The following is a 24,937-nucleotide window of genomic DNA, read 5'->3' on the forward strand; positions in this document are numbered from 1 at the left end:
ATTTCAAACAAACCTGATTTGTTTTTGTTTTTTTATCTGTACTTTAGAACTGACTGTCCTTTCGGAATTGATGAAACATGATCTGTTTATTCAATTTGATTAATATCCTAATATTTACTTATTGGTTGCTATGTAACAGTCAACCTAATAAAAAAAGAAAACTTTTTCTACAGAAACCAAAGAGTAGCTGTCAGTGCTGGGATAAACAGGAAACATGGCCTCAGCGGTGGCGCAGCAGAACCACACGGCACATGAGAGATCACGCGAGACTGAGACATTTCACACATTCGCGCATTTCCTATATCCAAAACTGCTAATTCATTCATGCACACATACACAATTCTCTACATAGTCAACATTGCAGAGTTCACTATGAGGAAGCAGTGAACAAAAATGGGCCTATTCAGACATTACATACACAACACATTCAACATGATGAAAAACTACTTAAAATCTGCACATATAAATGTGGATTGGATTTTTTGAAATTAAGACTACAAAAAACTAAATAAATGTGAATCGAATGTGACTCAAGAAGACATCTAAATTACACTGTATATGTATACACTAAGCCTGCATTTATTTGATCCAAAATACAGCAAAAAGTCAATTTTTTTACCATTTAAAATAACTGTTTTCTATTTGAATATATTTTAAAATGTAATTTATTCCTGTGATTTCAAAGCTGAATTTTTACCATCATTACTCCAGTCACATGATCCTTCAGAAATAATTTTAGTATTCTGATTTGCTGCTTAAAATCATTTATTGTTATTATTATTATTATTATTATTATTATTATTATTATTATTGTGGAAAACAGTGGAGAAGAGTTTTTTTCAGGTTTCTTTGATGAATAGAAAGTATAGAAGAACAGCATTTATCAGAAATAGATAAATGCCCCACCAAAAATAATAATACTGACTCCAAGATTCTGAATGGTATAGTGTATAATGTTACAAAAGCTTTTTATTTCAGATAAATGCTGATCTTTGGAGCTTTCTACTCAAAGAATCCTGAACAAAAGTGTACTCAACTATTTTAAGTATTAATAATAATAATAGTTTCTTGAACAGCAAATCAGCATATTAGAATGATTTCTGAAGGACCATATGACACTGAAGACTAATGAGACTAAAGAGTAATGATGCTGAAAATTTAGCTTTGATCACAGGAATAAAATATATTTCAAAATATATTCAAACAGAAAGCAATTATTTTAAATAGTAAAAATATTTCACAATATTACTTCTTTTGCTATATTTTGGATCAAATAAATGCAGGCTTGGTGAGCAGAAGAGACTTCTTTGAAAAAACATTGTTAAATCGTTTCAAAACTTTTGAAACTGTCAAAAGCAAAAACATCATTTTTAAAGCAAAAGTCATATTTACCTCATCCAATGCATACAGGATCTTGGAGCGAAAGGTGACTGTAGCGCACACTATGGTGATCAGCCAAAAATTGAGCATCACCCCTGAGGACTGGACCCCCTTCATCCGCTCATACTGGACCAAAAACGTAGCCAGCAACTAAAACGCATCCAATTACAGAACACTTCAATTTTGTAAACATCAGGCTAAGAAAAGACCATGACTAGACAATATTTGAAACTATAAACAGTAATATGTTATCAGGTAGAATTTGCCTGACTTGTTTCCCTTTCCATGAAGCAAGAAAAGGAACACTTTCATGTTATTTGAATATGAAATCAGTGCGAAAGAACAGATCTCACCATTGTAACGCCAAGCAATGTGGGGCTGACTAGGTAGACTGGGGCTACTGTAGCACCATGGCTTCTTTCCCAGAAAGAGTAGAAAACATCTGCCCAGCAGATAAGCCATAGGGTAAACCCAAGAACCTGTTGGAGGAGAGTCACATGACCTTGAAATAGTTGTTGCCCTTGCCAGAGTTATCAGAAAACAAACTACTAAAGCACACTGCTACATACTGTTTGTAAATACACTCACTGTTTTGGCTCTGTTAAGGTGGGTCATGCATATGTATCCACGGTTATTTCTTTTGAGGTATAGGACATAGAACGGTGCAAACAGCCAGAGGTAGAGGCAGGGTATCCAAACCAGCACTGTGTTCTGGAAACATGGTGTCAGGTCTGGATTGTGCGTTTGCCATGTCCGGTTCCAATCCTGAAAACATGAGAGGACAAAAGGGTGTTTAAATTTATTCTGCGTCTTTGGAGATTCTTTGGATGAAACTTAGGAACAGAGTAACAACTGGAGTAGAGACAGAGCTCTAGGCCGCCCGGTAAAGCACACAAAGACCTAATGATGTGTGCAAGGAACAAACACTCTTGAGTGAATCTTGTAGAGAACCAAAGTCAAGGATCTTTTCTGTGCAGGAGAGCAGAGCTTCTAGGAAAAAAACAAGTGTCCTTTAACTAGTTACATGCAAACCATGCATAAAAAATGATCTGAACCTTTTCTAACAAAGAAAATCTAATCTTGTTCTCTGTAGGGAGCATGTCTTCCCATAATCCTGTCTCTGATGAGGAATAATAGATCAATAAATAAAAGGGAAAAACAGATCAATAAACAAAAGGCTACTCTGCTAAATTCTCAAGACATGAAATGTGATTTTCTTGACATTTGAGCTATTGAACTAAATGCACTTGAACAGCTTTTTTTCTTTTGATTTGTAATGGCACTGTTGTGAATCTTTGTCAAGAACATCACATTTCACCCCGAATTCACCATGAGGAAGTTATGTTTTGCTAAAAGAAAATAAGGGGGGTTTTTTGTTTTTGTTTTTTTTGACCATTAAGACTTTTCTCATTACTACAATGAGGAAAAACATGGGAAAAAAATTATATATAAAACATTATTATTATTGTTATTATTATTATTATTATTATTATTATTATAGTATTATATACATATATGATAAAAGCAAATGATAATATATTACATCTATTTTAATGATTTGCTATGGCAGTATTTTTGTACTTTTAAATTAAATTACTGTAATACAAAAAAAAAAAAAAAAAAAAAAAAAAAAAAAAGATTACCAAATTAATACAATGAGAAAACGATATGCAAAACAAAAAGCTACACTTCATAATATTTTAATGAAAGTTAAAAATATTTACCCTTAAAATTGGCAGTAGTTTAACAGGCAAAACAACAAGAAGCATTTAAATATTTCATTAAAAATTACTATAACAAAAGATTAAAATTCTATATTATTTACTAATTTAATTTTCTTTTTTTAATATATATATATATATATATTATTATTATTATTACAATTACTAAAAGAATTTTTTTTATTCTCCCTATGACTTAAAACACTTAATAACTTTACAGAACTGGTTCTCTTTCATTGCATTATATCATTAGACAAAGGACTGAAACTGTAAACATAAAAGCTGAGAGCATTTCAAGAAAAGTAACATGCTTTCTTGGCATGCAGTCATCTGTCAGTGTGATTCATAATTAAGTGTTTTGGCCCTCTGATCCTGAAGGACAAATTGACTAAACCTGTCAGGCAGCAGCTAATACTGATAATCCACTGACCTGTCAGACCTTGCACAACCGGAACACAAACAAACAAATCTTAATTCTTTGCGAATATGACAAATAATTACATACGTTCTCAAGTTAAAAGGAAACTGCCTAGCATTAGAAGAATTAGCTAACCTAAACCAAGTCAAAGCACTAACAAATCAACTCTTCAGCTTCATACTGTGATAAAGACACACATTGAGCAGGTGTTCACGTTATAAATTACTCTTACATGTGGCGATTAGGCTGTCATAGAGAAATATCAACACTACATAACCAAAGTCCACAAAGAGTTATATGCATATATGGTAGTTTGCTGTGTGGCTAACCGGTTAGCTTAGCAACAGTGGCTGCATCTCAAAACCTACGAAGTTGTCTACCTAGGCAGCAATATTCGGCGTTTCAGGCGTATTCAAACCCAAAACTCAGTTAATGGCTGAAAATGCTCTGACCCTCAAAACGAATGTCCTAACGCGCCTACGACGCCCTAAAATGCTGTCTAGGTAGGCTGTTGTCTGTGTTTTTAAACACAGCCAAGTCCTCCACGCTGAGAAACACAACCCGGCGAGCCTTGGCAATCTGTTGAAAACAAAATATAGTCGGGAAGATAGAGTTGACGACGATAGAACTGTTTATTTACTCACCCAAAATGGATCAGAACCGTCCAAACTGCAGAAACTGTCAATACCCATTCGCCACAGGAAGGATCTTGTTATAGGGTACTGGGTTTACACTGCCTCCGTTTCATAACCACTGCTCTCTGTGTGTTATAATGTTGGAGACCTGTATGCATGAACTGAAGTATAGGGGGCGCTGTTACTTCATCAATTTAACAACTGACGTAACTGGGGTCACACACGTAACAATATGGCAAGCCGTTTCAACAGTTTTTACTTAGAACAGGGGTGCTCAATCCTGCTCCTGGAGTTCCAACCCTGAGCAAACACACCTGTCTGTAATTATCAAGTGCTCCTTCAGATCATAATTAGTTGGTTCAGTTGTGTTCGATCAGGGTTGGAGCTGAACTCCGCAGGAAGGTCGATCTCCAGGAGCAGAACTGAGCACCCCTGACTTAGAACGTACTTGCAGATATTTTTTTGCTACTAGTGTTTATTTTTAGCTACTTGTAGGCCTACTTTCATTACTTTCTTAAAATGCTGGGTGATTTTTGGGGGTTTTTTGTGGGGTGGGGCGTAGTTTTGGTGTTACCCAGTTGTTGGGTTATTGGCTGGGTCAATCTCACGATTATGACAAAAATCATAACTGTCGATTATTTGCTTGAAATTGTAATTGCGATTATTAATTATGATTACCACAATTTACACTGAATGATGTTTTGAATAGCTTTGAAGGAAAGCTATTTTTTTCATAGTTTGAAGCAACTGCATGCCACATCTTTACATAGTTTCTTCAAATATTAAAAAAATTAAAACATTTAAACAAAAAACCCTTGTAGGAAAAACACACACACTCTCTCACACACATACACAAACTCCCAAGCAGAATAATGTAGGGATTTTTGTTGTTGTTGTTTTTGTAAGTGTGCCTTTGAACGATTACATAATTGTGGCATCTGTATTTGTAATCTTGATTAGAAATTCGATTAATTGTGCAGCCCTAATGGAAGTTAATACTTTGATTAACTTAGAGGATTTAAGTCCATCTGAAAGGACCACCAAGGTACAAGGTAAAAAAAAAAAAATTATTATTGTAAAAAATTGTCATAATACATAATTATGCTGGCTTAAATAAAAATACACAACCAGCTGACTGAGGTTAACAATGAGTTTAGCTTACTGTGGAAAGGAAAGGAAAGGAAAGGAAAGAGATCCAAATGCACAGCACTGAGTAGTGAACACAGACACACACAACCGGAGCAGTGTGTAGCCATTTTTGGTGTGATGCCCGGGGAGCAGTTTGGGGGTTTGTTGCCTTGCTCAAGGGTATCAACTCAGTATTGAAGGTGGAAGAGAGCGCTGTACATTCATTCCCTCAACAACAATCCCTGCTGGTACCGAGACTCAAACCCACAACCTTTGGGTTATAAGTCTGACTCTCTAACACCGTGTCCTAACTACACGCAACACAACTCCGCAACACGTGATAAAAGGTATCTTTTCCATGTTAATCTGAGTTTTTCACCGTTTCTTGTCTGTACTTGTGTTCTTCTGGACTTCTGAAACGTCATCAGTCGTCGTCCAAGTACTGTTCCAATTCAAAGTTCACATCTAGCCAAGTACAGTTCAAATCCCTGGATGTGTTCTTGCTCCGCCCCTTTTATCAAGGATGCATCAAGAGGAGACTTGTGCAAACTTGAAGCAGCCATGTATCCCAGAATGCATTTCGCACGAATCAGCAAGCGTTAATGGTGGAGGAGAAAATCTGCATAATTTTTAAAATATTACTGTTATTGTGCCGTTTTGCCGCTTATTGTGACGTTTGCTGCTGGTTTTGACATCTCTGTAGTGGTTAAACAAGAGGTATAATTCGTTTTGGGTAAATCTAATTCTCCTGAATCTATTATTTATTCCAGGTCATATTTCAGGACAAAGTTATGCTTCATAAATTATTTATTTATCAATCGTAATTCAACGCTGACTTTGTAGCATGCATTTGACTGAATTGTTTGCTTTTGTCTTTATTTCCGATTACATAAGTCTCTTATACTTTATACTTTTACTTTTATAATGACTAATATTGTTTATTAAAACTGACGTTTAACAAAAAAGGCAGAGTTGTGCTTGTCATGTTTCATTTTATTATACATAGAGTAAAGATGTATTATACACAGTGCACATATTGCCTAAATCACATATTAATGTTTTATATTTTTAAAATTAATATGAAAAGAGGGTTGTGTTTTATATTTTGAAGAAAACAAAAAGAGGCAGTGGTGTTTGATATCATTTCGTTTTATTGTAATGCAACTACGCGTTGCACCACATTTTTGTTGCTATTAATATGCTTAAATGAAACAGAAAATGCTGTTTGATATAATATTTCTTCTCGCTTCTGCAGTTCTGAATAGCTGTGATATCTGTCACGTCGCAGTGTCGTGTCGCATCTGGTGTGGACATTGGAATTGCTTGTCGCTGGAATTGCTTGGAATTGCTTGTCCCTGGAATCTTGTTGCATTGCACTTAGTTAGGACACGGTGTAACCATTAGATCACGTTCTGGTGTAACCATTAGTTCCACGTTAGGCGTTCTGAAGGGGGTTTTTTTAACCTTTAAACAATGAAAATAGATAACTAGTAAGTTTTAAGCACTAAATGTTAAAACGGCTTGCCATTCTAGACAACTATAGGTCAAACAAATTGTGGAAACAATTAATGTAATGGTATAATTACACCAACATCAATTTGTATAATGAGCATGAATACTTTTTACAAAAGTTTTATAGATGATTTATTATACATTAGTTATAAGCTCTACAGGTATCAGGTATTTTGGAAAGGTTAAACTGAAATATTTAATAATAGATGCGTCACATCTGAAGTCTGCATACATCATTGGGGAAGTCTCATTTAGAAAAAGTAACAGTTAAATTGCAAAGTAAAAAAGAAATTATAGTATTTTACACCTCACAAGGAATAAGAGTCAATTTCATTATGGTTATTTTTCTTAAATAAGTCATCCTTAATGACGTGTGCAGCCTTCAAATGCGACCTCCGGAGGACGCAGCCTCTGAAATGAGACTTAGATATTGATTTCAGTGAAGGCACTTTGACAGACAGGCTACAGATAGTCATTTAGTGTTTAATAACCTTAACAAAACTGTCTTTCAGAAGAAAAGCCTCATCATTTGCATAGGCTTAAGGCTATAATCTGATGAATTTGGCTGTAGGATGGTCCAAATGACTTGCTCCACCCACCAAAACCAAGTCTGTCCATAAATTAAGGCTCAAAAATTAAAAAAGATCACCCAAGGCACTCATTTTTTGGATACTGCTCTAAGCACACACAGGCACTGCAAAACTAAGAAGAGGTTGTCTTAGCATGTAAGTATTAGATTTATGCTTTGCATATCTTATATACAATATAAGTGTAATTAAATATTTTAAGCATTATTAATACTATATATTTTGTAGCATTGAGTTATATATCTTATTTTTATTTATTTGTGTTATTTTTTGTGTTATTTATTTTTTGGTGATTGTAATTGAATTGAATTGTAATGTAATTTAATTTTTATAAAATGACAATTGACCAGCATTAAATTTTTCCATTTGCCATATTTTAAGTTGGCATGTTGGAACTCTTGAAATGTTTTGTGAGAATTACCTGTTTATGCACTGCAGGTTTACTGAAATGCTGCAGAGATCATAAGAACATCTGTATTTTTATTAAATTTAACAGTAAAAATATTTTTATAAATGTCTATGACATACCCACTGTAAAAATGTCCTGGAATTTGTTCATGCAAATCCAGTACTTAAATGCAAAACAGGCAATATAAATTGACACCAGTTTGTCAGTGGTGTGTGAGAAAGCTTGGACACACTCCATATAAGGAATGATCATAGGGACTTCATTATCACCTTTCAACAGGTTTATAGCTGTAAAGAATAAGGTGCCTGTGAGTGCCAAAGATATGGCTGTGGTCTGCCTGATTAAAATATAAAATAAGGCTACATGTTTGCACATCCATCCGTCATATAAAAAAACTTAATACAGACAGATGATAAAACATTTCTTATTACATCATAGAATAACTCACAGGAATACTTCAAGATGACCAAGCAACCAGAAAACGAAGAAACCGGCAAGTTCCTTTTCCTTGACAATGACATCAAAAACAGCGGGGTGGCCCAGGCCGACTGGTCGGCCAAAAAGATGGTGTGGATACCTTCAGAAAGGGAAGGTTTCCAGTCAGCCAGCATCAAAGAAGAGACAGGGAATGAGGTGGTGGTTGAGCTCGCCAATGGACAGAAGATGACCGTCAGCAAAGATGAAATCCAGAAAATGAACCCACCCAAGTTCAACAAGGTTGAAGACATGGCTGCACTGACCTGTCTGAACGAGGCCTCAGTGCTGCACAACCTCAGGGAGAGGTATTTCTCAGGTCTCATTTACGTAAGTACATTCAAATTTCACCTTACACAGTTGGTTAAACTACAAGTTGATCATATCTCGGTGCTAAAAAAAAAAAGAAAAATCTTACTGACCCCAAACATTTCAATGGTACTGTACTAGTCTGTATACATTAAAGTAATGTAATATGTTTATAATATTTTAAATATAGCCTATGCAGGCATCTCATACTTTAGAAAGGGGCTTCCTTCCAAAGGCAAAACACCTGATGGAGAAAATAAGCATATTGGTACCTATGTATGTAAAATGTATAAAAATACTGCAGCTACCTGGTGTAATTTAAATATATATTTGATATTTATTTCAAATCCAGACTTACTCAGGCCTCTTCTGTGTGGTGGTGAACCCCTATAAGTTGTTGCCCATCTACTCTGAGAAGATCATTGAGATGTACAAGGGGAAGAAGCGTCATGAGGTTCCTCCCCACGTCTATGCCGTCACTGATAATGCTTATAGGAACATGCTGCAAGGTGACCACCAGTCTTATGCACCCTATAAACACAGTTAATAAACTTGCAAGATAGAAAAATCATGTCTTTCTTACCAAAAATAACACTGTGTCTACACCGGATGCAACAGGTGTCACGTCGCAACGCACCTCAGGCTGTCTACACTGGATGTGACAAGCAACCGATGCAAATTATTTGAACTTTGTGTCAGTACGTCATAAATACAAAGAGGCATCAGCTTACTGTCGGGGATATGTTTTGCCGTGTCGCGCCGCATCCAGTGTAAACAGCATCACTGATTTTAATGGGTTTTCTACACGTTTTTCATCCCGTAAGAATGGGCACGGCAATAAGTAAATTTTATGGAGTGGCTTCCGGTCTTATTAGCGTCCAGCTATTTAACATCTCCTTTCCTGCTTGATATTGCGAATTGGTGTGTTTTAACATATTTTTAATGTATTATCTTAATTATGAACACACTGGTTTGTAGAGAAACAGTTTTACCATTTACTGCACGTTGTTTTTCTTCTGGTTATTTCCCTATAGCGGCTATTGAACCGGAAGTCTCACCCATAGGCTTACTGCTGCGTTAAAGAAAAAGGTGGATTGTGGCTCGCGTCCATTGTAGACACACACAGCGTAACAGTTTCCTTTATTATTCAATAGGGGTGCGCGGGGCACAAACTAAGGCAAGGTTAATTGTAACACATGTGGTTTAAATATTTCCACACACTAGCATAACCAACTTTACGGTATTTATTAGTTGCCACAGCAAAACTATACAGAGTAAAAAGTGCGCCAAAATGCAAAAGCCTTTTGATGATATGCCTGAATGTTTATTTTACAATAGTAAAAGTAAATTTTTGGCTGAAGTAAATTTTTCTTCTCAGTTTTTAGTATTCATTTAAAATGAGACAAATTTTAAATTTTAATCACCAATCTGTTATTTATCACTTTAGATAGTTTATTAATGCTTGGCAAGCCAGCAGAAGACACAAACTACTTTTATATTCCAGTCGCACTGATGGGGAAAGTTGTAACACTGCGTTACAATCTGCCCCGCTATATTAAACTGTGCTATTCTATGACATTAGCTATGTAGTTTTCACGATTTACTTTTATAGATTTTAAAAAGAAACCGCAAGAAACAGGTGAATAAAGACTGACCAGCAATGTTTAATGTTTAAATGTAAAGCATTTTGGCTCGCTTATATGTCTTATATTCTATGAGAGCTGTGTTTGGAGGGAGGGCAGTGTTTTTTTTTTGTTTGTTTGTTTGTTTGTTTGTTTGTTTTTGAATGTCTGAATGTGTTTCATCTCTTTGTGCACATTGTTTTGAATTATACTGTATAGCTACAGATTTTTTTTTTAATCCTTAAAAAACAGCATTATTTTATTTGAAAAAGTTAATAATTTTATTTTATTGACAAAATATTTTAGTTTGTTGTGTATATTTTTTTCATTCGATCATATAATATTTTAAGCTGTCATAAGGTCATGTTACAACGTGCCCCTTGCATGTTACAATGTACCCCAAATACGGGGCATTTTGTCACTTTTCACTTCCTTTTTGAGGTAAATAACGAAAAACGTATACACTAATTATGAAACAAAGCGACATATTTTATACAAGACAAGTGTAAAATTATCTTCTGAACTCCACATGGATTTACACAAACTGAGAAATTCAAAAAGTGTTAGGTTGTGCCCAGTGCGCTCCCCTAAAAAGCAAATCTAAAATAATAAGGAAACTGTAAAAATGCAGATTATTTATGTCTCATAGCTATTCAGTCCAGCACAGCAAACTGTGTATTGGAGAGTATGTGTCAGGGACTGTGTTTTACAAGCTGTGAATTAAAGCCATCAAAATTGCCATACATGGGGCCTTTCCCTTTCTCACTGAATTTTTTACAGCTATTTTTGGAAGGATGAACTGTTAATCTCACCCTGTACTCAGTTTAGAATATGTAAGATTTTGGAGGTAGAGAGTTTGTGTTTAGACAGCCGGGCCCCTTGTTAATCTCGTTCAGGTTCTTAACTGTGACAATTCATGCATTTCTTGTCCTGAGTTCAATTTTTTCTGCTTCTATGTCCACAGAGCGTGAGGACCAGTCTGTTCTCTGCACGTGAGTTCTAAACACCCTATGTGCTATCTGCTCCATAAAATCTTAAAAATAAAGTTCTAATGAAACTAGTCAATGGTAAAGCATTTAGGAAAGAAGTATCCATTGTGTCTGTGAGTCACCATTCAGTAGGTAAAGATGCAATCAGCAGATACATTTGCAAGAATTGAGCTTGAGTTTGACTGGTCAAATATTATACAGGCCATAAAACTATGCACATTTATCATCATATTTGCTAACCAGCCTGACATTATGCAAATGATTGTTACATGTGACAGCATTCTTTAATGTATGTTTAATAGCGGTGAGTCAGGTGCTGGAAAAACTGAAAATACCAAAAAAGTCATCCAGTACCTTGCAGTCGTGGCATCATCACACAAAGGGAAGAAAGATGCTGGCTCTGTGAGTTGAAACTTTATCATTAAACCAACTAACATGTCATACAGTATATTTTACAATAACAGTTGTTGTTTTTGTATGCCCTACCATTAGGATTTTGGTAATGTACCTTTATTAACTTACAAATAAATGTTCATTCATGTAATTTCCAACCTATGTGGGGTTCATTTTAAGCAAGAAATGTAGTCATTTTTAAGCAGGAGTTGAGTTAAATAAAACTACTCAGAAGTTTAACCCAACCACTGGGTCAAAACAACCCAATTGCTTGGTTTGTCCATATTTCACCCAGCACTGGGTTTTCCTTTTTTTTAGATGTATAGCTGTCAGGACAATTTCTACAATAACTCTCTTTTTTTTACAATAACTTTTAAGCTAAAGTCATACTCTGCACCTTTCCATTTCAATTTACTGTACTAGATTGCTTTTAATCAATTCATTATTTACCCCCATCTAGCAACAAAAAGGAACCCAGTTAGCATTTGTGAGTACCTGACCTTTTTTCATATATTTTTGGGTGTCAATGTCTACATACCTGAATAGCCTTTTACTTTAATATATACTAAACTATAATTTATAAAGTTCATTAGAAGAGCTTTTAGTTAATATTTTCACTACACTGAATCACAATGAATGATATTTCCTTGGTTCGTTTGTGTAGGGTGAGCTAGAGAAGCAGCTCCTGCAGGCCAATCCTATTCTGGAGGCATTTGGCAATGCAAAGACCATCAAAAATGATAATTCCTCAAGATTTGTGAGTTAACAATTTATTGTTTTGGTACTGAATATTTGCGCATTATAATCAACATCCGCATAAAAACTTTTGCTGTTTTTCCTTCTCAGGGTAAATTTATTAAAATCAACTTTGACAACACCGGCTACATCGTTGGAGCGAACATTGAAACCTGTATCCTAATATGTCTTTTCTTTGAATCTGAACAGTTTGATACCAAAATCAGTTCGAGCAATAATTTCTAAAAAAAAATATTTAGGCCTACTGTACACTGTAGAAACCAATTTGTTGAGTCAACTTAAAATAATTTGTAACCTGGCTGCCTTAAAATTGGAAGTTCAGTCAACTCAAAAGAAGTTTATTCAACTCGAAATGTTAAATTATACTAAGTGACAACTTAGATATTTGATTTGAATCAACTTATAATTTTAAGGCAGCTGGGTTACTTACCCATCTGTTAAGTTTAGCAAACACAGTTGTGACTTAGTACAACTTAACATTTCAAGTTGACTAAACTTATTTTAGTTGCCTGAACTTAAAATTTTAAGGCAGCAGGGTAACAAATTATTTTAAGCTGACTGAACAAATTGTGTTTTTTATTTTTTACAGTGTACACCATAAAGTCAAGTACATTCATTTTCACCTTAATTTCCTAATGAATCCAGACCTCCTGGAAAAGTCTCGGTGTATCCGACAGGCCACAATCGAGAGATCCTTCCACATCTTCTACTACATGGTGGCTGGAGCCAAAGACAAAATGCGAGGTGAGAACCAAGAATTTCTATCGTAACAGCTTTGTACTGAACCTTGCGTGATTAAACACAGTTTATTTTGATCTTATGTTCTGCCTTCTAAGTGTATAACATGAGTTTTCACAGTTTCAGACATAAAACTAGCAGTCATTCTCTTCCACAGAGGAGCTCTTGCTTGAAGATTTTGGTAACTACCGTTTCCTGGTGGCTGGGCATGTGCAGGTACAAAACCAGCAAGATGATGAGATGTTTGAAGAGACTCTGGAAGCCATGGAAGTCCTAGGATTCAATGAGGAGGAAAGATTAGGTATTTAACAAAACAATGACTCATTTTATAACTTAACATCCTATCTTTTCATGCTGTTTTACATGAAGTGTTGCGCTTTTTTTTTAGGCATGTTGAAAGTATGTTCTACTGTGCTACAACTGGGAAACATTGAGTTTAAAGCAGAGAAAAATCAGGAGCAGGCCAGCATGCCAGACAACACAGGTAAACAATCACAGTCTAAACACATTAATCTGTGATGTTGCTCTTATCTTAACTATTCTGACTAAATATAAGTGCTCATATGTTGTGGTAAATGCATCCACCAGCTGCACAGAAAGTGTGCCATCTGCAGGGGATTAATGTGATTGACTTTACCAAAGCTATTCTCACTCCTCGCATCAAAGTCGGCCGAGAGCTGGTCCAGAAGGCACAAACCAAAGAACAGGTGCATTACCACACTGTGCCATACAGCTATAATGAAATATTTGTAATTTTATTTTTATTTTTCAGTTACTAGTAAATACATTGACCAAATACAACTCTCACAACTCTTAAAAATAAAGGTTCTTCATTGGAATCTATTGCACGAAAGGTTCTTCATTGTGGAAATTGGCCAAAATTTGTAATTTATGTCAATTTATATAACATCATAATCTGTCCATTTATCAGGCTGACTTTGCAATTGAAGCCTTGGCCAAGGCCATGTATGACCGTCTGTTTCGCTGGATCTTGGCACGCGTCAACAAGGCTCTAGATAAGACAAAGCGCCAAGGAGCCTCTTTTCTGGGCATCTTAGACATTGCTGGGTTCGAGATCTTTGAGGTGAGTTCAACAGGGTAAAAGTCTTCTTTAACAGGTTATACAACTTTCAAACTCACTTCTTTTCTTTTTTGCCTTTCTCACAGGATAACTCATTCGAGCAGCTGTGCATCAACTACACCAATGAGAAACTGCAACAGCTCTTCAATCACACTATGTTCATCCTGGAGCAGGAGGAGTACAAGAAGGAAGGGATCGAGTGGAGCTTCATTGACTTTGGTTTGGACCTCCAGCCCTGCATTGAGCTCATTGAGAGACCAGTCAGTTTATAAACAACATTTGTACATATTAAGTGTAACAGTCTATGATTAGCTATAAAAGTTACTCAGTCATGGCATTTCTTTTGGTTTACTCTTACAGAACAATCCTCCAGGTATCTTGGCTCTGTTAGATGAGGAGTGCTGGTTTCCAAAGGCAACAGATGTTTCCTTTGTCGAAAAACTTACAAACACTCACTCAAGCCACTGCAAATTCTCTAAACCTAAGAATCTCAAGGAGAAGACTTTCTTTACTGTGCAACATTATGCTGGCAAGGTATTTAAAAGTCTGGAGTCAAAAGAGATATATACCTTAAAATATATACAGTTATTCTGCAAAAAATGCATCAAAGTAATTGATTAGAAATTACAGCAAATACATTTACAATGTCTATTGTACATGCACAATCTATCTATCTATCCATCGTTGAGGTCAAAAGTTTATGTCCCCCTTTTAGAATGATTAAAAATGTTATTTTACCAAAACAAGAGGGATCATACAAAATGCATGTTATTGTTTATTTACTACTGACTTGAATAAGATGTTTCACATAAAAGATGTTTACATATAGTCCACAAGAGAAAATAATAGTTAAATTTATAAAAATGATCCCGTTTAAAAGTTTACATCCCCTTGATTCTTAATACTGTGCTGTTACCTGAATGATCCACAGCTGTGTGTGTTTTTCTTTTTAGTGATAGTAGTTCATGAGTCCCTTGTTTGTCCTGAGCAGAATTGAATGGAGATTTTTCTTATTTTACAAAAATGCTGGAAAACTAAAGAATCTGTGGGACCTGAAGGATTTTTCTGAAGAACAGCAGGTAGTTTAACGGTTCAGGACAAACAAGAGATTTATGAACAACTACCACTAAACAAAAAACACAGCTGTGGATCATTCAGGTAACAACACAGTATTAAGAATCAAGGGTATGTAACTTTTTAAACTGGGTCATTTTTAGAAATTATATATTTATATTCTATCTATCTAGATAAAGTCTATCTATCCATCCATCCATCCATCCATCCATCCACCCAGAGCAGTTGTAAAGCAGAAGTACTTACCATAAGATCATCGTGAGAAAACAAATATGATTACTATAATAGTAATAATGTTTTAATTTGATTTAGGTGGATTATAATGCCACATCTTGGTTGACTAAAAACATGGACCCACTCAACGACAATGTCACGGCCCTGCTGAGTAATTCTTCCAGTGCATTTGTGCAGGACATCTGGAAAGATGGTGAGTTTTTGCCAGGAAGAATAATAACACCGTTTACTTAAGTCTGAGCAGACAGTAATGTATACTCTATAAAGAAAGCTTTTATTATTTCTCACATATTTTTTTAAATACTGGTCTAAAGCATATTTTGAAAGAGATCCCTGTGTTCCCATAGTGGATCGTGTGGTGGGTTTGGAAACCATGGCTAAAATGGCTAAGTCTGATGGCGCAGCTCCTGCTGCTTCCAAGTCCAAGAAAGGCATGTTCCGCACCGTAGGACAGCTGTACAAAGAGTCTCTTGGCAAGCTCATGACGACTCTCCATAACACTCAACCGAACTTTGTACGCTGCATCATCCCCAACCATGAAAAAAGGGTATGCCACAGCAAATAACATACTATAGTGAATCATATCTGGATTTAGTGGTATAATTAAACAAGATGTCTTTTCCAAAAGGCAGACAAAAACAGTTTTCCCATGATTTGTGTATTATATGGGATTCATACATGGATTTATCCCAAGAATTTACATTTAAAAAAATATGTAAAAGTAGTAGTAATTAGAGTGAAAAGACCCTTTTTTTTCTTTAGGCTGGCAAGATAGATGCCCACCTGGTTCTCGAGCAGCTGCGCTGTAATGGTGTACTGGAAGGGATCCGCATCTGTCGGCAGGGCTTTCCCAATCGCATCGTGTTTCACGAGTTCCGCCAGCGGTGAGTCATTTCTGAAACACATACTTGATCATTTCAAATATAGAGTTTGTTGATTTGGATGCTTCTAATTGGCCAGAATACTCATTGCAAATGTTGATAATTTTCAAGCTATGAGATCCTAGCTGCTGGGGCTATTCCTAAAGGATTCATGGATGGAAAACAAGCCAGTACCCTTTTGGTGAGTCAAGTAAAATATAACGTACTTATACTGCACTGACAATGCAATTTTCACTTTAACCTCCCTTGCTGACAATTCCTCCCTGCTTTTAACCATCAGATCAAACACCTAGACTTGGATCCCAACCTGTACCGGATTGGTCTGAGCAAGATATTTTTCCGCACAGGAGTATTGGCACAGCTGGAGGAAGAACGTGACCTGAAACTGACTGATATCATAATCGCCTTTCAGGCTCAGACTCGAGGCTTTCTTGGCCGAAAGTGAGTTCTTGTTAAAGGGAATCCCCAGTATTAAGTCTTGTATGGCTTAATATAATGTAAATGATGTTTCTTACTGAAATATGTAGTAGAAAACTCATTAAAAAGTTCTGTTATTTAAAAAAAAATATATATGTTTTATACATATTTTGGACTATGGGGACGCCATTATTTCGATGATGTAAAATGGTTGCACTCGTGAGCTACTAGCGCTACCTGTTGCTATATTTACCTCAACACAACTCAGAAAAGAAAATACTGATATGATGTCTACATTGTGCAGCTTTTGGTTGTAATTGTCAGTCAAAGGGCAACAAGAGAAGTGATGTAAGTCTTCACTGCTTTCCTGGAGATAAGAAGTGGAGAAAAGAATGGGAAAATGCCTGTGGACAAATAAAACTTCCTAAAGACCCACATCTTCGTTCTCTCCACTTCAGCTCTGATGCCTTTGAGGCTTTTAGTAGACCACAGCTACTGAAAGAGCTTACAAACGGCAAACGGCAGAGACAAGAAACGCTAGATGCCATCCTGGCAGGATGTAAACATGGCAGCGCTTGTCATGATGCCGCAGCCACTGAGAGAGTTTCTCAGTGCGGATTTCACTCAATATCCGGGGATGTTTAGGCTCCTTGGTACTGCCAGTAGCTCACCAAGTGCAAACATTTCACATCATCAAAATAATGGCGCCCACCATAGTCCAAATTATGTATAAAACAATGTGGATTTTTTTAAACAACGTAAACTTTCATGGGTTTTGTACTACATATTTCAGTGAAAGACATTATTTACATTCTATTAAGCCATACATGTCTTAATATCTGGTGTTCCCTTTCAAATAAATGTAGATATACTATATACCATATCTACTTTTGAAGCTTCTTGCACTGTATTTACAGTGACTGTAGTTTCATTGTGACTAAAGATATCACAAAAAATACCAGTTTCAAGCATCAGGTAAAACGTCTAAAATCTAAAATCTCAACATTTACAGGGCATTCAGCAAGAAACAAAAGCAGCTGACAGCCATGAAAGTGATTCAGAGGAACTGTGCTGTTTATCTGACACTCAGGAACTGGCAGTGGTGGAGACTTTTCACTAAAGTAAATCCTAAACACAACTACACATAGCCATGTAAATTTAAATACCACTGTGGTCATTTTGTGTTCAACTTATGTTTCTGGTTAGGTCAAACCCCTGCTTCAGGTGACTCGTCAAGATGAGGAGCTGAATCAAAAGGAGGAGGAGCTTCAGAAAGCCAAAGACATTGCCCAGAAGTCTGAAGCTGAACTTAAAGAGATCACACAGAAACACGACCAGGTACAAGCGCAGAGCAATACGTGATCCAGACTTACAATGCTACATTCATTCATACAGATTCACTATCAATACACCCAATATTGACTGGAGTGTGTATTTCATCTTCATTAGGTGGTAGAGGAGAGGAACCGGCTTCAAGTGAAACTACAGGAGGAGGCAGAGTTATACGCAGAGTCTGAGGAGGTGAGGATACGGCTGGAGACCAAGAAGCAAGAGCTGGAAGAAGTGCTGCGTGAGATGGAGGCTCGACTTGAGGAGGAGGAGGAGCGAAGCCAGGTCTTTCAGCAAGAGAAGGCGAATCTGCAACAACAGCTCAAGGTTGACCAAGTGGAACAATGAGATTGTCATTTGTTTTTACTGTAATTTTTTCTCCCATTTTTCTCAAAGCATAAGATTTGGAAAAGAAAATGAAAAGTCCCCATCTATTGTGTGTAGGATTTAGAGAAACATTTAGCGGAAGAGGAAAATGCCAAACAGAAGCTTCAACTGGAAAGTGGGGCTGCAGATGGAAAGATTAAGAAACTTGAGGAAGATCTTTTCATTGTGGAAGATCAAAACAGCAAGTTGCAGAAAGTTTGTATTAAGTTTCAATAGGCGGTAGTTTTTGGATCATCATTATACTTTGTGTGGAAAACAGAGATCAGAAGTGAGTAATATGGCTGCTGTTTCTGTGTGTTTAGGAGAAGCAACAGTTGGAGGAGCGGTTAGCTGAGTTCTGCTCCAACCTTACTGAGGAGGAAGAGAAATCCAAAAACTTGACTAAACTAAAGGCTAAACATGAATCTATGATTTCAGATCTTGAAGGTTTTTTCATTGTGACTTTTGATTCTAAAGTTTGACATGTTCTGTACTTTGAAATAATTTCAAACCTGACCAAATGAATTAATATATCAAACCAAAAAGTAAATGCCTCAGGTAAATACCATGAAGCATTCTTAATTTTTGTGTGTCTGTGCAGTTCGTATGAAGAAGGAAGAGAAAAGTCGGCAGGATGTAGAGAAAGCCAAACGTAAACTGGAGACTGAGTATAATGATCTACAGGAACAACTAAAAGAGGCGCAAACCCAGATAGCCGAACACAAGACACAACAAGCCAGAAATGAAGTGGAAATTCAGGACCTTCAGTCATGGTACATTGTTACTCACACCACAGTTGACTGTTCAAAAACATTACTTCACTGCTCATTGTAAATTGTAACCAGACCATCTGTATATTGACCAGCATGGAAAAAGAGTCAGCTCAGAAGAGCAGTGCTCTGAAAAAGATACAGGAAATGGACGGGCTTGTCTCAGAGCTTCAAGATGAGCTTGACGCTGAGCGGGAAACTTGTAGAAAGTCAGAAAAGGCCAGAAAGGAGCTGGAAGAAGAGCTGTCGGCCTTGAAGACCGAACTGGAGGACTCACTAGACACCACAGCAGCACAACAAGAGCTACGGTGGTTATTTAAATGTGTAACTTTTAAATAGTCATTTATTACATTTTGCCATTTACATTTCAGGAACTAGGTAAAGTAGTTGTTAGTCTTAGTCTCTTTTTTGGACAGGGCTAAGAGGGAGCAGGAGGTGGCCATGCTGAAGAAGCTGATAGAAGACGAAGGCCGAAGCCATGAGTCTCAAGTGAATGAGATGAAACAAAAACATGCTCAGGATCTAAATGAACTTAGTCAACAGCTAGAGCAAACCAAACGGGTAAGAAAACTGGTTTACATTGCCATATGTCACCCTGAACCATACAACCAGTCTTATGGTACAGATATGTTTGTAGCAATGGCCAAAAACACATTGTATGGGACAAAAAAATTTATTTTTCCTTTATTCCAAAAATCATTAGGATATTAAGTAAAGATCATGTTCCATGAAGATATTTTGTAAATTCCTACCGTAAATGTATCAAAACAATTTTTGATTTGATTCTTCATTCGGACAACTTTAAAGATAATTTTCTCAATATTTTGATTTTTTTGAACCCTCAGATTCCAGATTTTCAAATAGTTGTATATCAGCCAAATATTGTCCTATCCTAAAAGCCATACATCAATGGAAAGCTTATTTATTTAAATGACGCATAAATCTCAGTTTCAAAAAATTGACCCTTACGACTGGTTTTGTGGTCCAGGGTCACATATAACAAAATATTACAATGCAAAAACAACACTAACCATTTAATTAGGTACTTCGGTACTTTTAATGTTTTACTAAACTGAACCTGAAACTCAGGCCAAGGCCAGTCTGGAGAAAGCCAAACAGGCCTTAGAGAAGGAGGTTGTAGACTTGAATGGAGACCTTCGCTCGCTGGGTAATGCCAAGCAGGATGTGGAACAGAAGAAGAAAAGGGCAGAGGCCCAGCTTGCTGACCTTCAGACTCGCTTCAGTGAGAGTGAAAAGAAGAGGGAAGAGCTTGGAGATGCAGTGTCCAGACTCACTGTGAGTTTTACATTTGAATACAAATTATTACTACAGAAACAATGCAGGGTTTTTCTGTGTAGAAACACGTGATTCATGGATGTCTTCTGTAAAAACTCCCAGATGGAGTATAACAATGTGAATAGCATCCTCAACGAGGCAGAGGGCAAGAACATTAAGCTGAGTAAAGATGTTGCCAGTCTCAACTCACAGCTCCAGGATACACAGGTATTGGTCATTGTTCATGAAAATATATAGCTGCCTTAATATTTTAGGAATCATAATTAGGGTCAAAAAATGTTGGAAACCCAAAGTATTGTGAATTGTGACAGAACTGATATTTTGCGAAGCACTTGATGTTTTGTCTATCTTCCTATTTAGGAATTACTTGGTGAGGAAACCCGTCAAAAACTTAATTTTTCCACACGGCTACGTCAAACAGAGGATGAGCGAAACAGTCTGCTGGAACAAATAGAAGAAGAGGCAGAGGCCCGAAGGAATGTGGAGAGACAGGCCTCCAGTCTTACCACTCAGGCTAGTCACTCACATTTGCAAAGAATTTAATCAAGCATTGCACTATATGGCAATCAGTTGTGCCATTGAGGCAAATCTTAGTGTTTAAAATAAGTTTGTTTCTACTGTAGTTGTCAGATGCAAAGAAGAAGCTGGATGAGTACTCCAGCAATTTCCAAATGCTTGAAGAAAGCAAGAGACGGCTACAGAGGGATCTGGAGGCCACACTTGGAGAGTTTGAGGAGAAAACTACAGCTTATGACAAGCTAGAGAAGACCAAGAATCATCTTCAACAAGAGTTGGAGGATGTGCTGATGGACCTGGACAACCAGAGACAGCTGGTTTCAAATCTGGATAAGAAACAACGGAAATTCGACCAGGTTGCATTTCTATGCTTCAGTTAATTTATCCTAATTTCCTCAGTGCAATTACTACTACTCATTGATTTTTTCTTCTTCTCTCATTAAGATGCTTGCTGATGAGAAGACCGTCTCCAGCAAGTATGCTCAGGAGCGTGACTGTGCAGAGGCAGAGGCACGGGAGAAAGAGACCAAATGTTTGGCCCTCACTCGAGCACTTGAAGAATCCCAGAGCTCCTTACGAGAGTTAGAGAAACTCAATAAGATGCTTCGCTCTGAGATGGAAGATCTGATCAGTTCAAAGGACGACGTGGGCCGAAATGTAAGTTGTGTTTTACAGTAGCATGAATCTTGGACAGTTGTTTATAGTCAATTTAGAGATGCAGTTGTTTACTAAATAAGATTACTAAATGTTGCGTATAAAAACTACAAAGGTCCATGAGCTGGAGAAGGCAAAGCGTGGATTGGAGGCTCGAGTGGAAGAGATGATGATTCAGATGGAGGAACTCGAGGACGAATTACAGACTGCGGAGGATGCTAAACTCCATTTGGAAGTCAATATGCAGGCCCTCAAAGTCCAACTTCAAAGAGACCTGCAGGCCAGAGAGGAGCAAAGTGAAGAGAAGAGAAAACAACTGCTCAAGCAGGTGAAGATAGATTTCTCTCTCTCTTTTTTGGCTCAATAAGTAAACAATGTGATTTTGTAGGTCTTCTTAAACAACTTGACACTTCTTGTAGACCTGTGCCCAAACCCAGTCCTGGAGGGGCGGTGTCCTGCAGAATTTAGCTCCAACCCCAATTAGACACATCTGAACCAGCTAATCAAGCTTCTACTAGGCATACTAGAAACTTCCTGACAGGTGTATTGAGGCAAGTTGGAGCTTAACTCTGCAGAACATTGGTCCTCCAGGACTGAGTTTGGGCACCCCTGTTGTAGACTCACAAGAAGAGTTCTTCACTTCTAATATTTACCTGCTTGGCACACAGGTACGTGAGCTTGAGACTGAGCTAGAAGATGAGCAGAAAATGAGAACTTCATTGGCAGCAGCCAAAAAGAAACTTGAGGGGGATTTGCAGGACCTTGAAGACCAAGTTAACGGAATCAGCAGGGCGAGGGATGATGCGATTAAACAGCTCCGCAAGACTCAGGTCAGAGGGTCAAACCTTGAAATTCTTTGAGTTTACCAAGCCTTTATCAAACTTCATCTGTTAGTTGTCTTCCCTATGACAGACGCAGGTGAAAGATTCCCAGAGGGAGCTGGAAGATGCGAGAGCATCCCAAAAGGAGGTTCTTTCCGAAGCTAAAGAATCTGAGAGAAAGGGCAGAGCCATGGAGGCAGAAATCTTACACCTACAGGAGGTACACATAATACCCAATAGTTGATTGCAACAGGCTTAAATATCTTGCCATTCAACTTTCAATTCCTTGGTAGGAACTGGCTACAGCAGAGAGAGCTCGCAAACAAGCTGAGCGAGAGAGAGATGAGGTAGCAGGGGAGATGGCAAGTGGCTCATTTGGAAAGTAAGTTGGGAATTAGTATTTGCAATGGAATACTTGGAATTTTAAAACTGTAAAATACAATATGCAATGACTGTCCACTGATAGATCTGGCATGTCCGATGAGAGGCGGCGTCTGGAAGCCAAGATTCAACATTTGGAAGAGGAACTTGATGAGGAACAGGCAAACACGGAGACGCTCAATGAGAGACTGCGGAGAAGTGTCCAGGAGGTGACTGAGTTAATGCGCCGTTCGTCCACTTGCATGCTGTAGTGAAGGTGTTCTTTCAAGGTGATAACAGATCATTTTCCTCTATAACTAGGTGGATCAGCTGAACAGCGAGCTGCATGTTGAACGCTCCAATGCTCAGAGGATCGAGAGTGGCTGGCAGCAAATGGAGAGGCAGAACAAAGAGCTGAGAGCCAAGCTGCTGGAGATGGAGGGACAGATCAAGTCCAAGCAACGGGCCTCTGTAGCTGCACTAGAGACCAAGCTACAACAAATGGAGGACCAACTGGACCATGAGAGCAGGTAAGATCATCAGTATTAAGATGGATATGGCTATAAAGACAGAGGGTTACCAACTAGTCTGTTTTTTGTAACAGGGAGAGACAAGCAATTGCCAAGGCCATGCGTCAGAAAGATAAGAAACTGAAGGAACTGACGTGTCAGATAGAGGATGAACGAAAACAGACGGAGCAATTTAAGGACCAAGTAAGAAGTATTCTTGTACAGCATTTGAGCTTCTGTTTTCTCACAACACTAACAACTGATTGACATCATCCTTGTAGGCTGAAAAGGCAAATCTGCGAGCAAGGCAGCTTAAGTTGCAGGTGGAAGAAATCGATGAGGAATCTCAGCGTGCCACAGTTGCCCGTCGTAAACTTCAGAAAGAGCTGAACGAGGCCACCGAGGCTAATGACGCCCTGATCAAAGAAGTGTCTTCACTCAGGAGCAAACTCAGGTTGTTCTGAAGTAACCCCTTTCTCTAATGTATGTCAAACCAGAATCCCATTCGCATTCTACAGTAACATACATTCAAACATAGGTTTGTCTGTGGTATATTTGGAGATGCGTGGTTTCTTAACTCTTAGTATGTTCCTCAGGCGTGGAAATGACTCATCTTTCAGCGGTTCGTTAAGGCGTAGTGGAGGTGGGAGCTTTAGAAGAGCACGCAGGAGCATGATGGAAACATCTGAGGTTCTAGAAGACGGGGGTCCGTCTGCTACTTCCATCCATCAACCTGAGGAATCTCAAAATGAGCCAATCAACAGCACCAAGAATGACAACTAATGAAATCATTCCCAACATTGCTCACTATTTGCTTTTGCCATACTTTAATGATAATTTATGCTTATTTAATCTTTTATCTCCTAAAACAAGGTTTGGTATTTAAGTCTTCTTCACTGATTCCAACAACTGACTAATTCTAATAGGGTTGTACAAGCAAACAAATTTCTATCACCATGGTTTTTGAACATGTACCATAGCACTACCATGTTTCATGATCTCTTAAGTGTCACAGTACAGATCCAAGTACTACAAAGTGATGCCGCAAAAGGGATACTACACTGTGCCATGGTAATTTCTTTTTGAGCATTAAGAGGGTAATTCACTGCTTTAATAAGATTTAGCTGTCAAGTAAAAATTGATGATACATGACTAGAGAAACTAGAGGAAAAAGTGCTGTGGCATTCCCTTTTGCAAAAAACTTAAACACCCATAATGCATTTTTAATCCACTCTCCATGGGCAGGATCACAAAAATGAGGAAGTTCGATCTGTAGTTGTGACAAAGTCTGCCAGATGATGCAAAATGACAACTACAACTGCAGGTTGAACTTCTGGATTCCTGCTGAAAAATGAAATGGGATATCTGGGTGCAGGTAACATGGAAAAGAGTACACATTATTTATTTACATATATTACAAACACGGTAACAATGCAAAGCAGCTGGATGGAAATCTGCAAACTTATCCTTTAAAGAGATGCTTTGGAAAAAAAATTGGATCATTAAATACTTTTCCTAATTCAAAACGTATAAGGCATTTTTGTTGACCTAAGTTGTA

General features: G+C 37.4%; 2 protein-coding genes across 4 annotated transcripts in view; one reads left to right on the forward strand and one right to left on the reverse strand.

Annotated features, from left to right (window-relative positions):
• The window catches only part of abcc1 (ATP-binding cassette, sub-family C (CFTR/MRP), member 1), a 25,381-nt gene extending 21,076 nt beyond the window's left edge, over nucleotides 1–4,305 (reverse strand). For both annotated transcript variants that reach the window (XM_051101892.1, XM_051101898.1), the window contains exons 1-4: nucleotides 4,164–4,305; nucleotides 1,969–2,145; nucleotides 1,734–1,859; nucleotides 1,393–1,530 (exon numbers count right to left, since the gene is read on the reverse strand). In XM_051101892.1, coding sequence (XP_050957849.1) covers nucleotides 1,393–1,530; nucleotides 1,734–1,859; nucleotides 1,969–2,145; nucleotides 4,164–4,211 — 489 coding nt within the window. In that variant the 5' untranslated portion in view covers nucleotides 4,212–4,305. The remainder of the gene's footprint in view (nucleotides 1–1,392; nucleotides 1,531–1,733; nucleotides 1,860–1,968; nucleotides 2,146–4,163) is intronic.
• A 3,140-nt stretch (nucleotides 4,306–7,445) lies between these two features.
• On the forward strand, nucleotides 7,446–24,895 carry myh11b (myosin, heavy chain 11b, smooth muscle). 2 transcript variants are annotated; one of them, XM_051105997.1, is made up of 42 exons: nucleotides 7,446–7,519; nucleotides 8,229–8,594; nucleotides 8,926–9,082; nucleotides 11,160–11,187; nucleotides 11,487–11,586; nucleotides 12,038–12,064; nucleotides 12,242–12,334; nucleotides 12,424–12,487; nucleotides 12,979–13,077; nucleotides 13,229–13,372; nucleotides 13,460–13,555; nucleotides 13,660–13,778; nucleotides 14,003–14,155; nucleotides 14,239–14,412; nucleotides 14,513–14,686; nucleotides 15,539–15,653; nucleotides 15,808–16,007; nucleotides 16,223–16,344; nucleotides 16,453–16,522; nucleotides 16,622–16,782; nucleotides 17,771–17,879; nucleotides 17,965–18,096; nucleotides 18,208–18,414; nucleotides 18,532–18,669; nucleotides 18,777–18,900; nucleotides 19,055–19,226; nucleotides 19,319–19,531; nucleotides 19,640–19,784; nucleotides 20,313–20,519; nucleotides 20,622–20,726; nucleotides 20,880–21,032; nucleotides 21,143–21,391; nucleotides 21,480–21,692; nucleotides 21,805–22,017; nucleotides 22,358–22,519; nucleotides 22,602–22,730; nucleotides 22,804–22,892; nucleotides 22,977–23,100; nucleotides 23,192–23,400; nucleotides 23,475–23,583; nucleotides 23,661–23,833; nucleotides 23,976–24,895. In XM_051105997.1, the coding sequence occupies exons 2-42, from the start codon at nucleotides 8,253–8,255 to the stop codon at nucleotides 24,160–24,162; spliced, it is 6,000 nt and encodes a 1,999-aa protein (XP_050961954.1). In that variant the 5' UTR covers nucleotides 7,446–7,519; nucleotides 8,229–8,252; the 3' UTR covers nucleotides 24,163–24,895. The 2 variants fall into 2 exon arrangements, with proteins under 2 accessions (XP_050961954.1, XP_050961955.1); XM_051105998.1 differs by having other exon boundaries at nucleotides 23,661–23,862; nucleotides 23,976–24,113.
• The last annotated feature ends 42 nt before the right edge of the window (nucleotides 24,896–24,937 follow it).

Source organism: Labeo rohita, chromosome 3, assembly GCF_022985175.1.
Source record: "Labeo rohita strain BAU-BD-2019 chromosome 3, IGBB_LRoh.1.0, whole genome shotgun sequence".
Taxonomy (NCBI): Eukaryota; Metazoa; Chordata; class Actinopteri; order Cypriniformes; family Cyprinidae; genus Labeo; species Labeo rohita.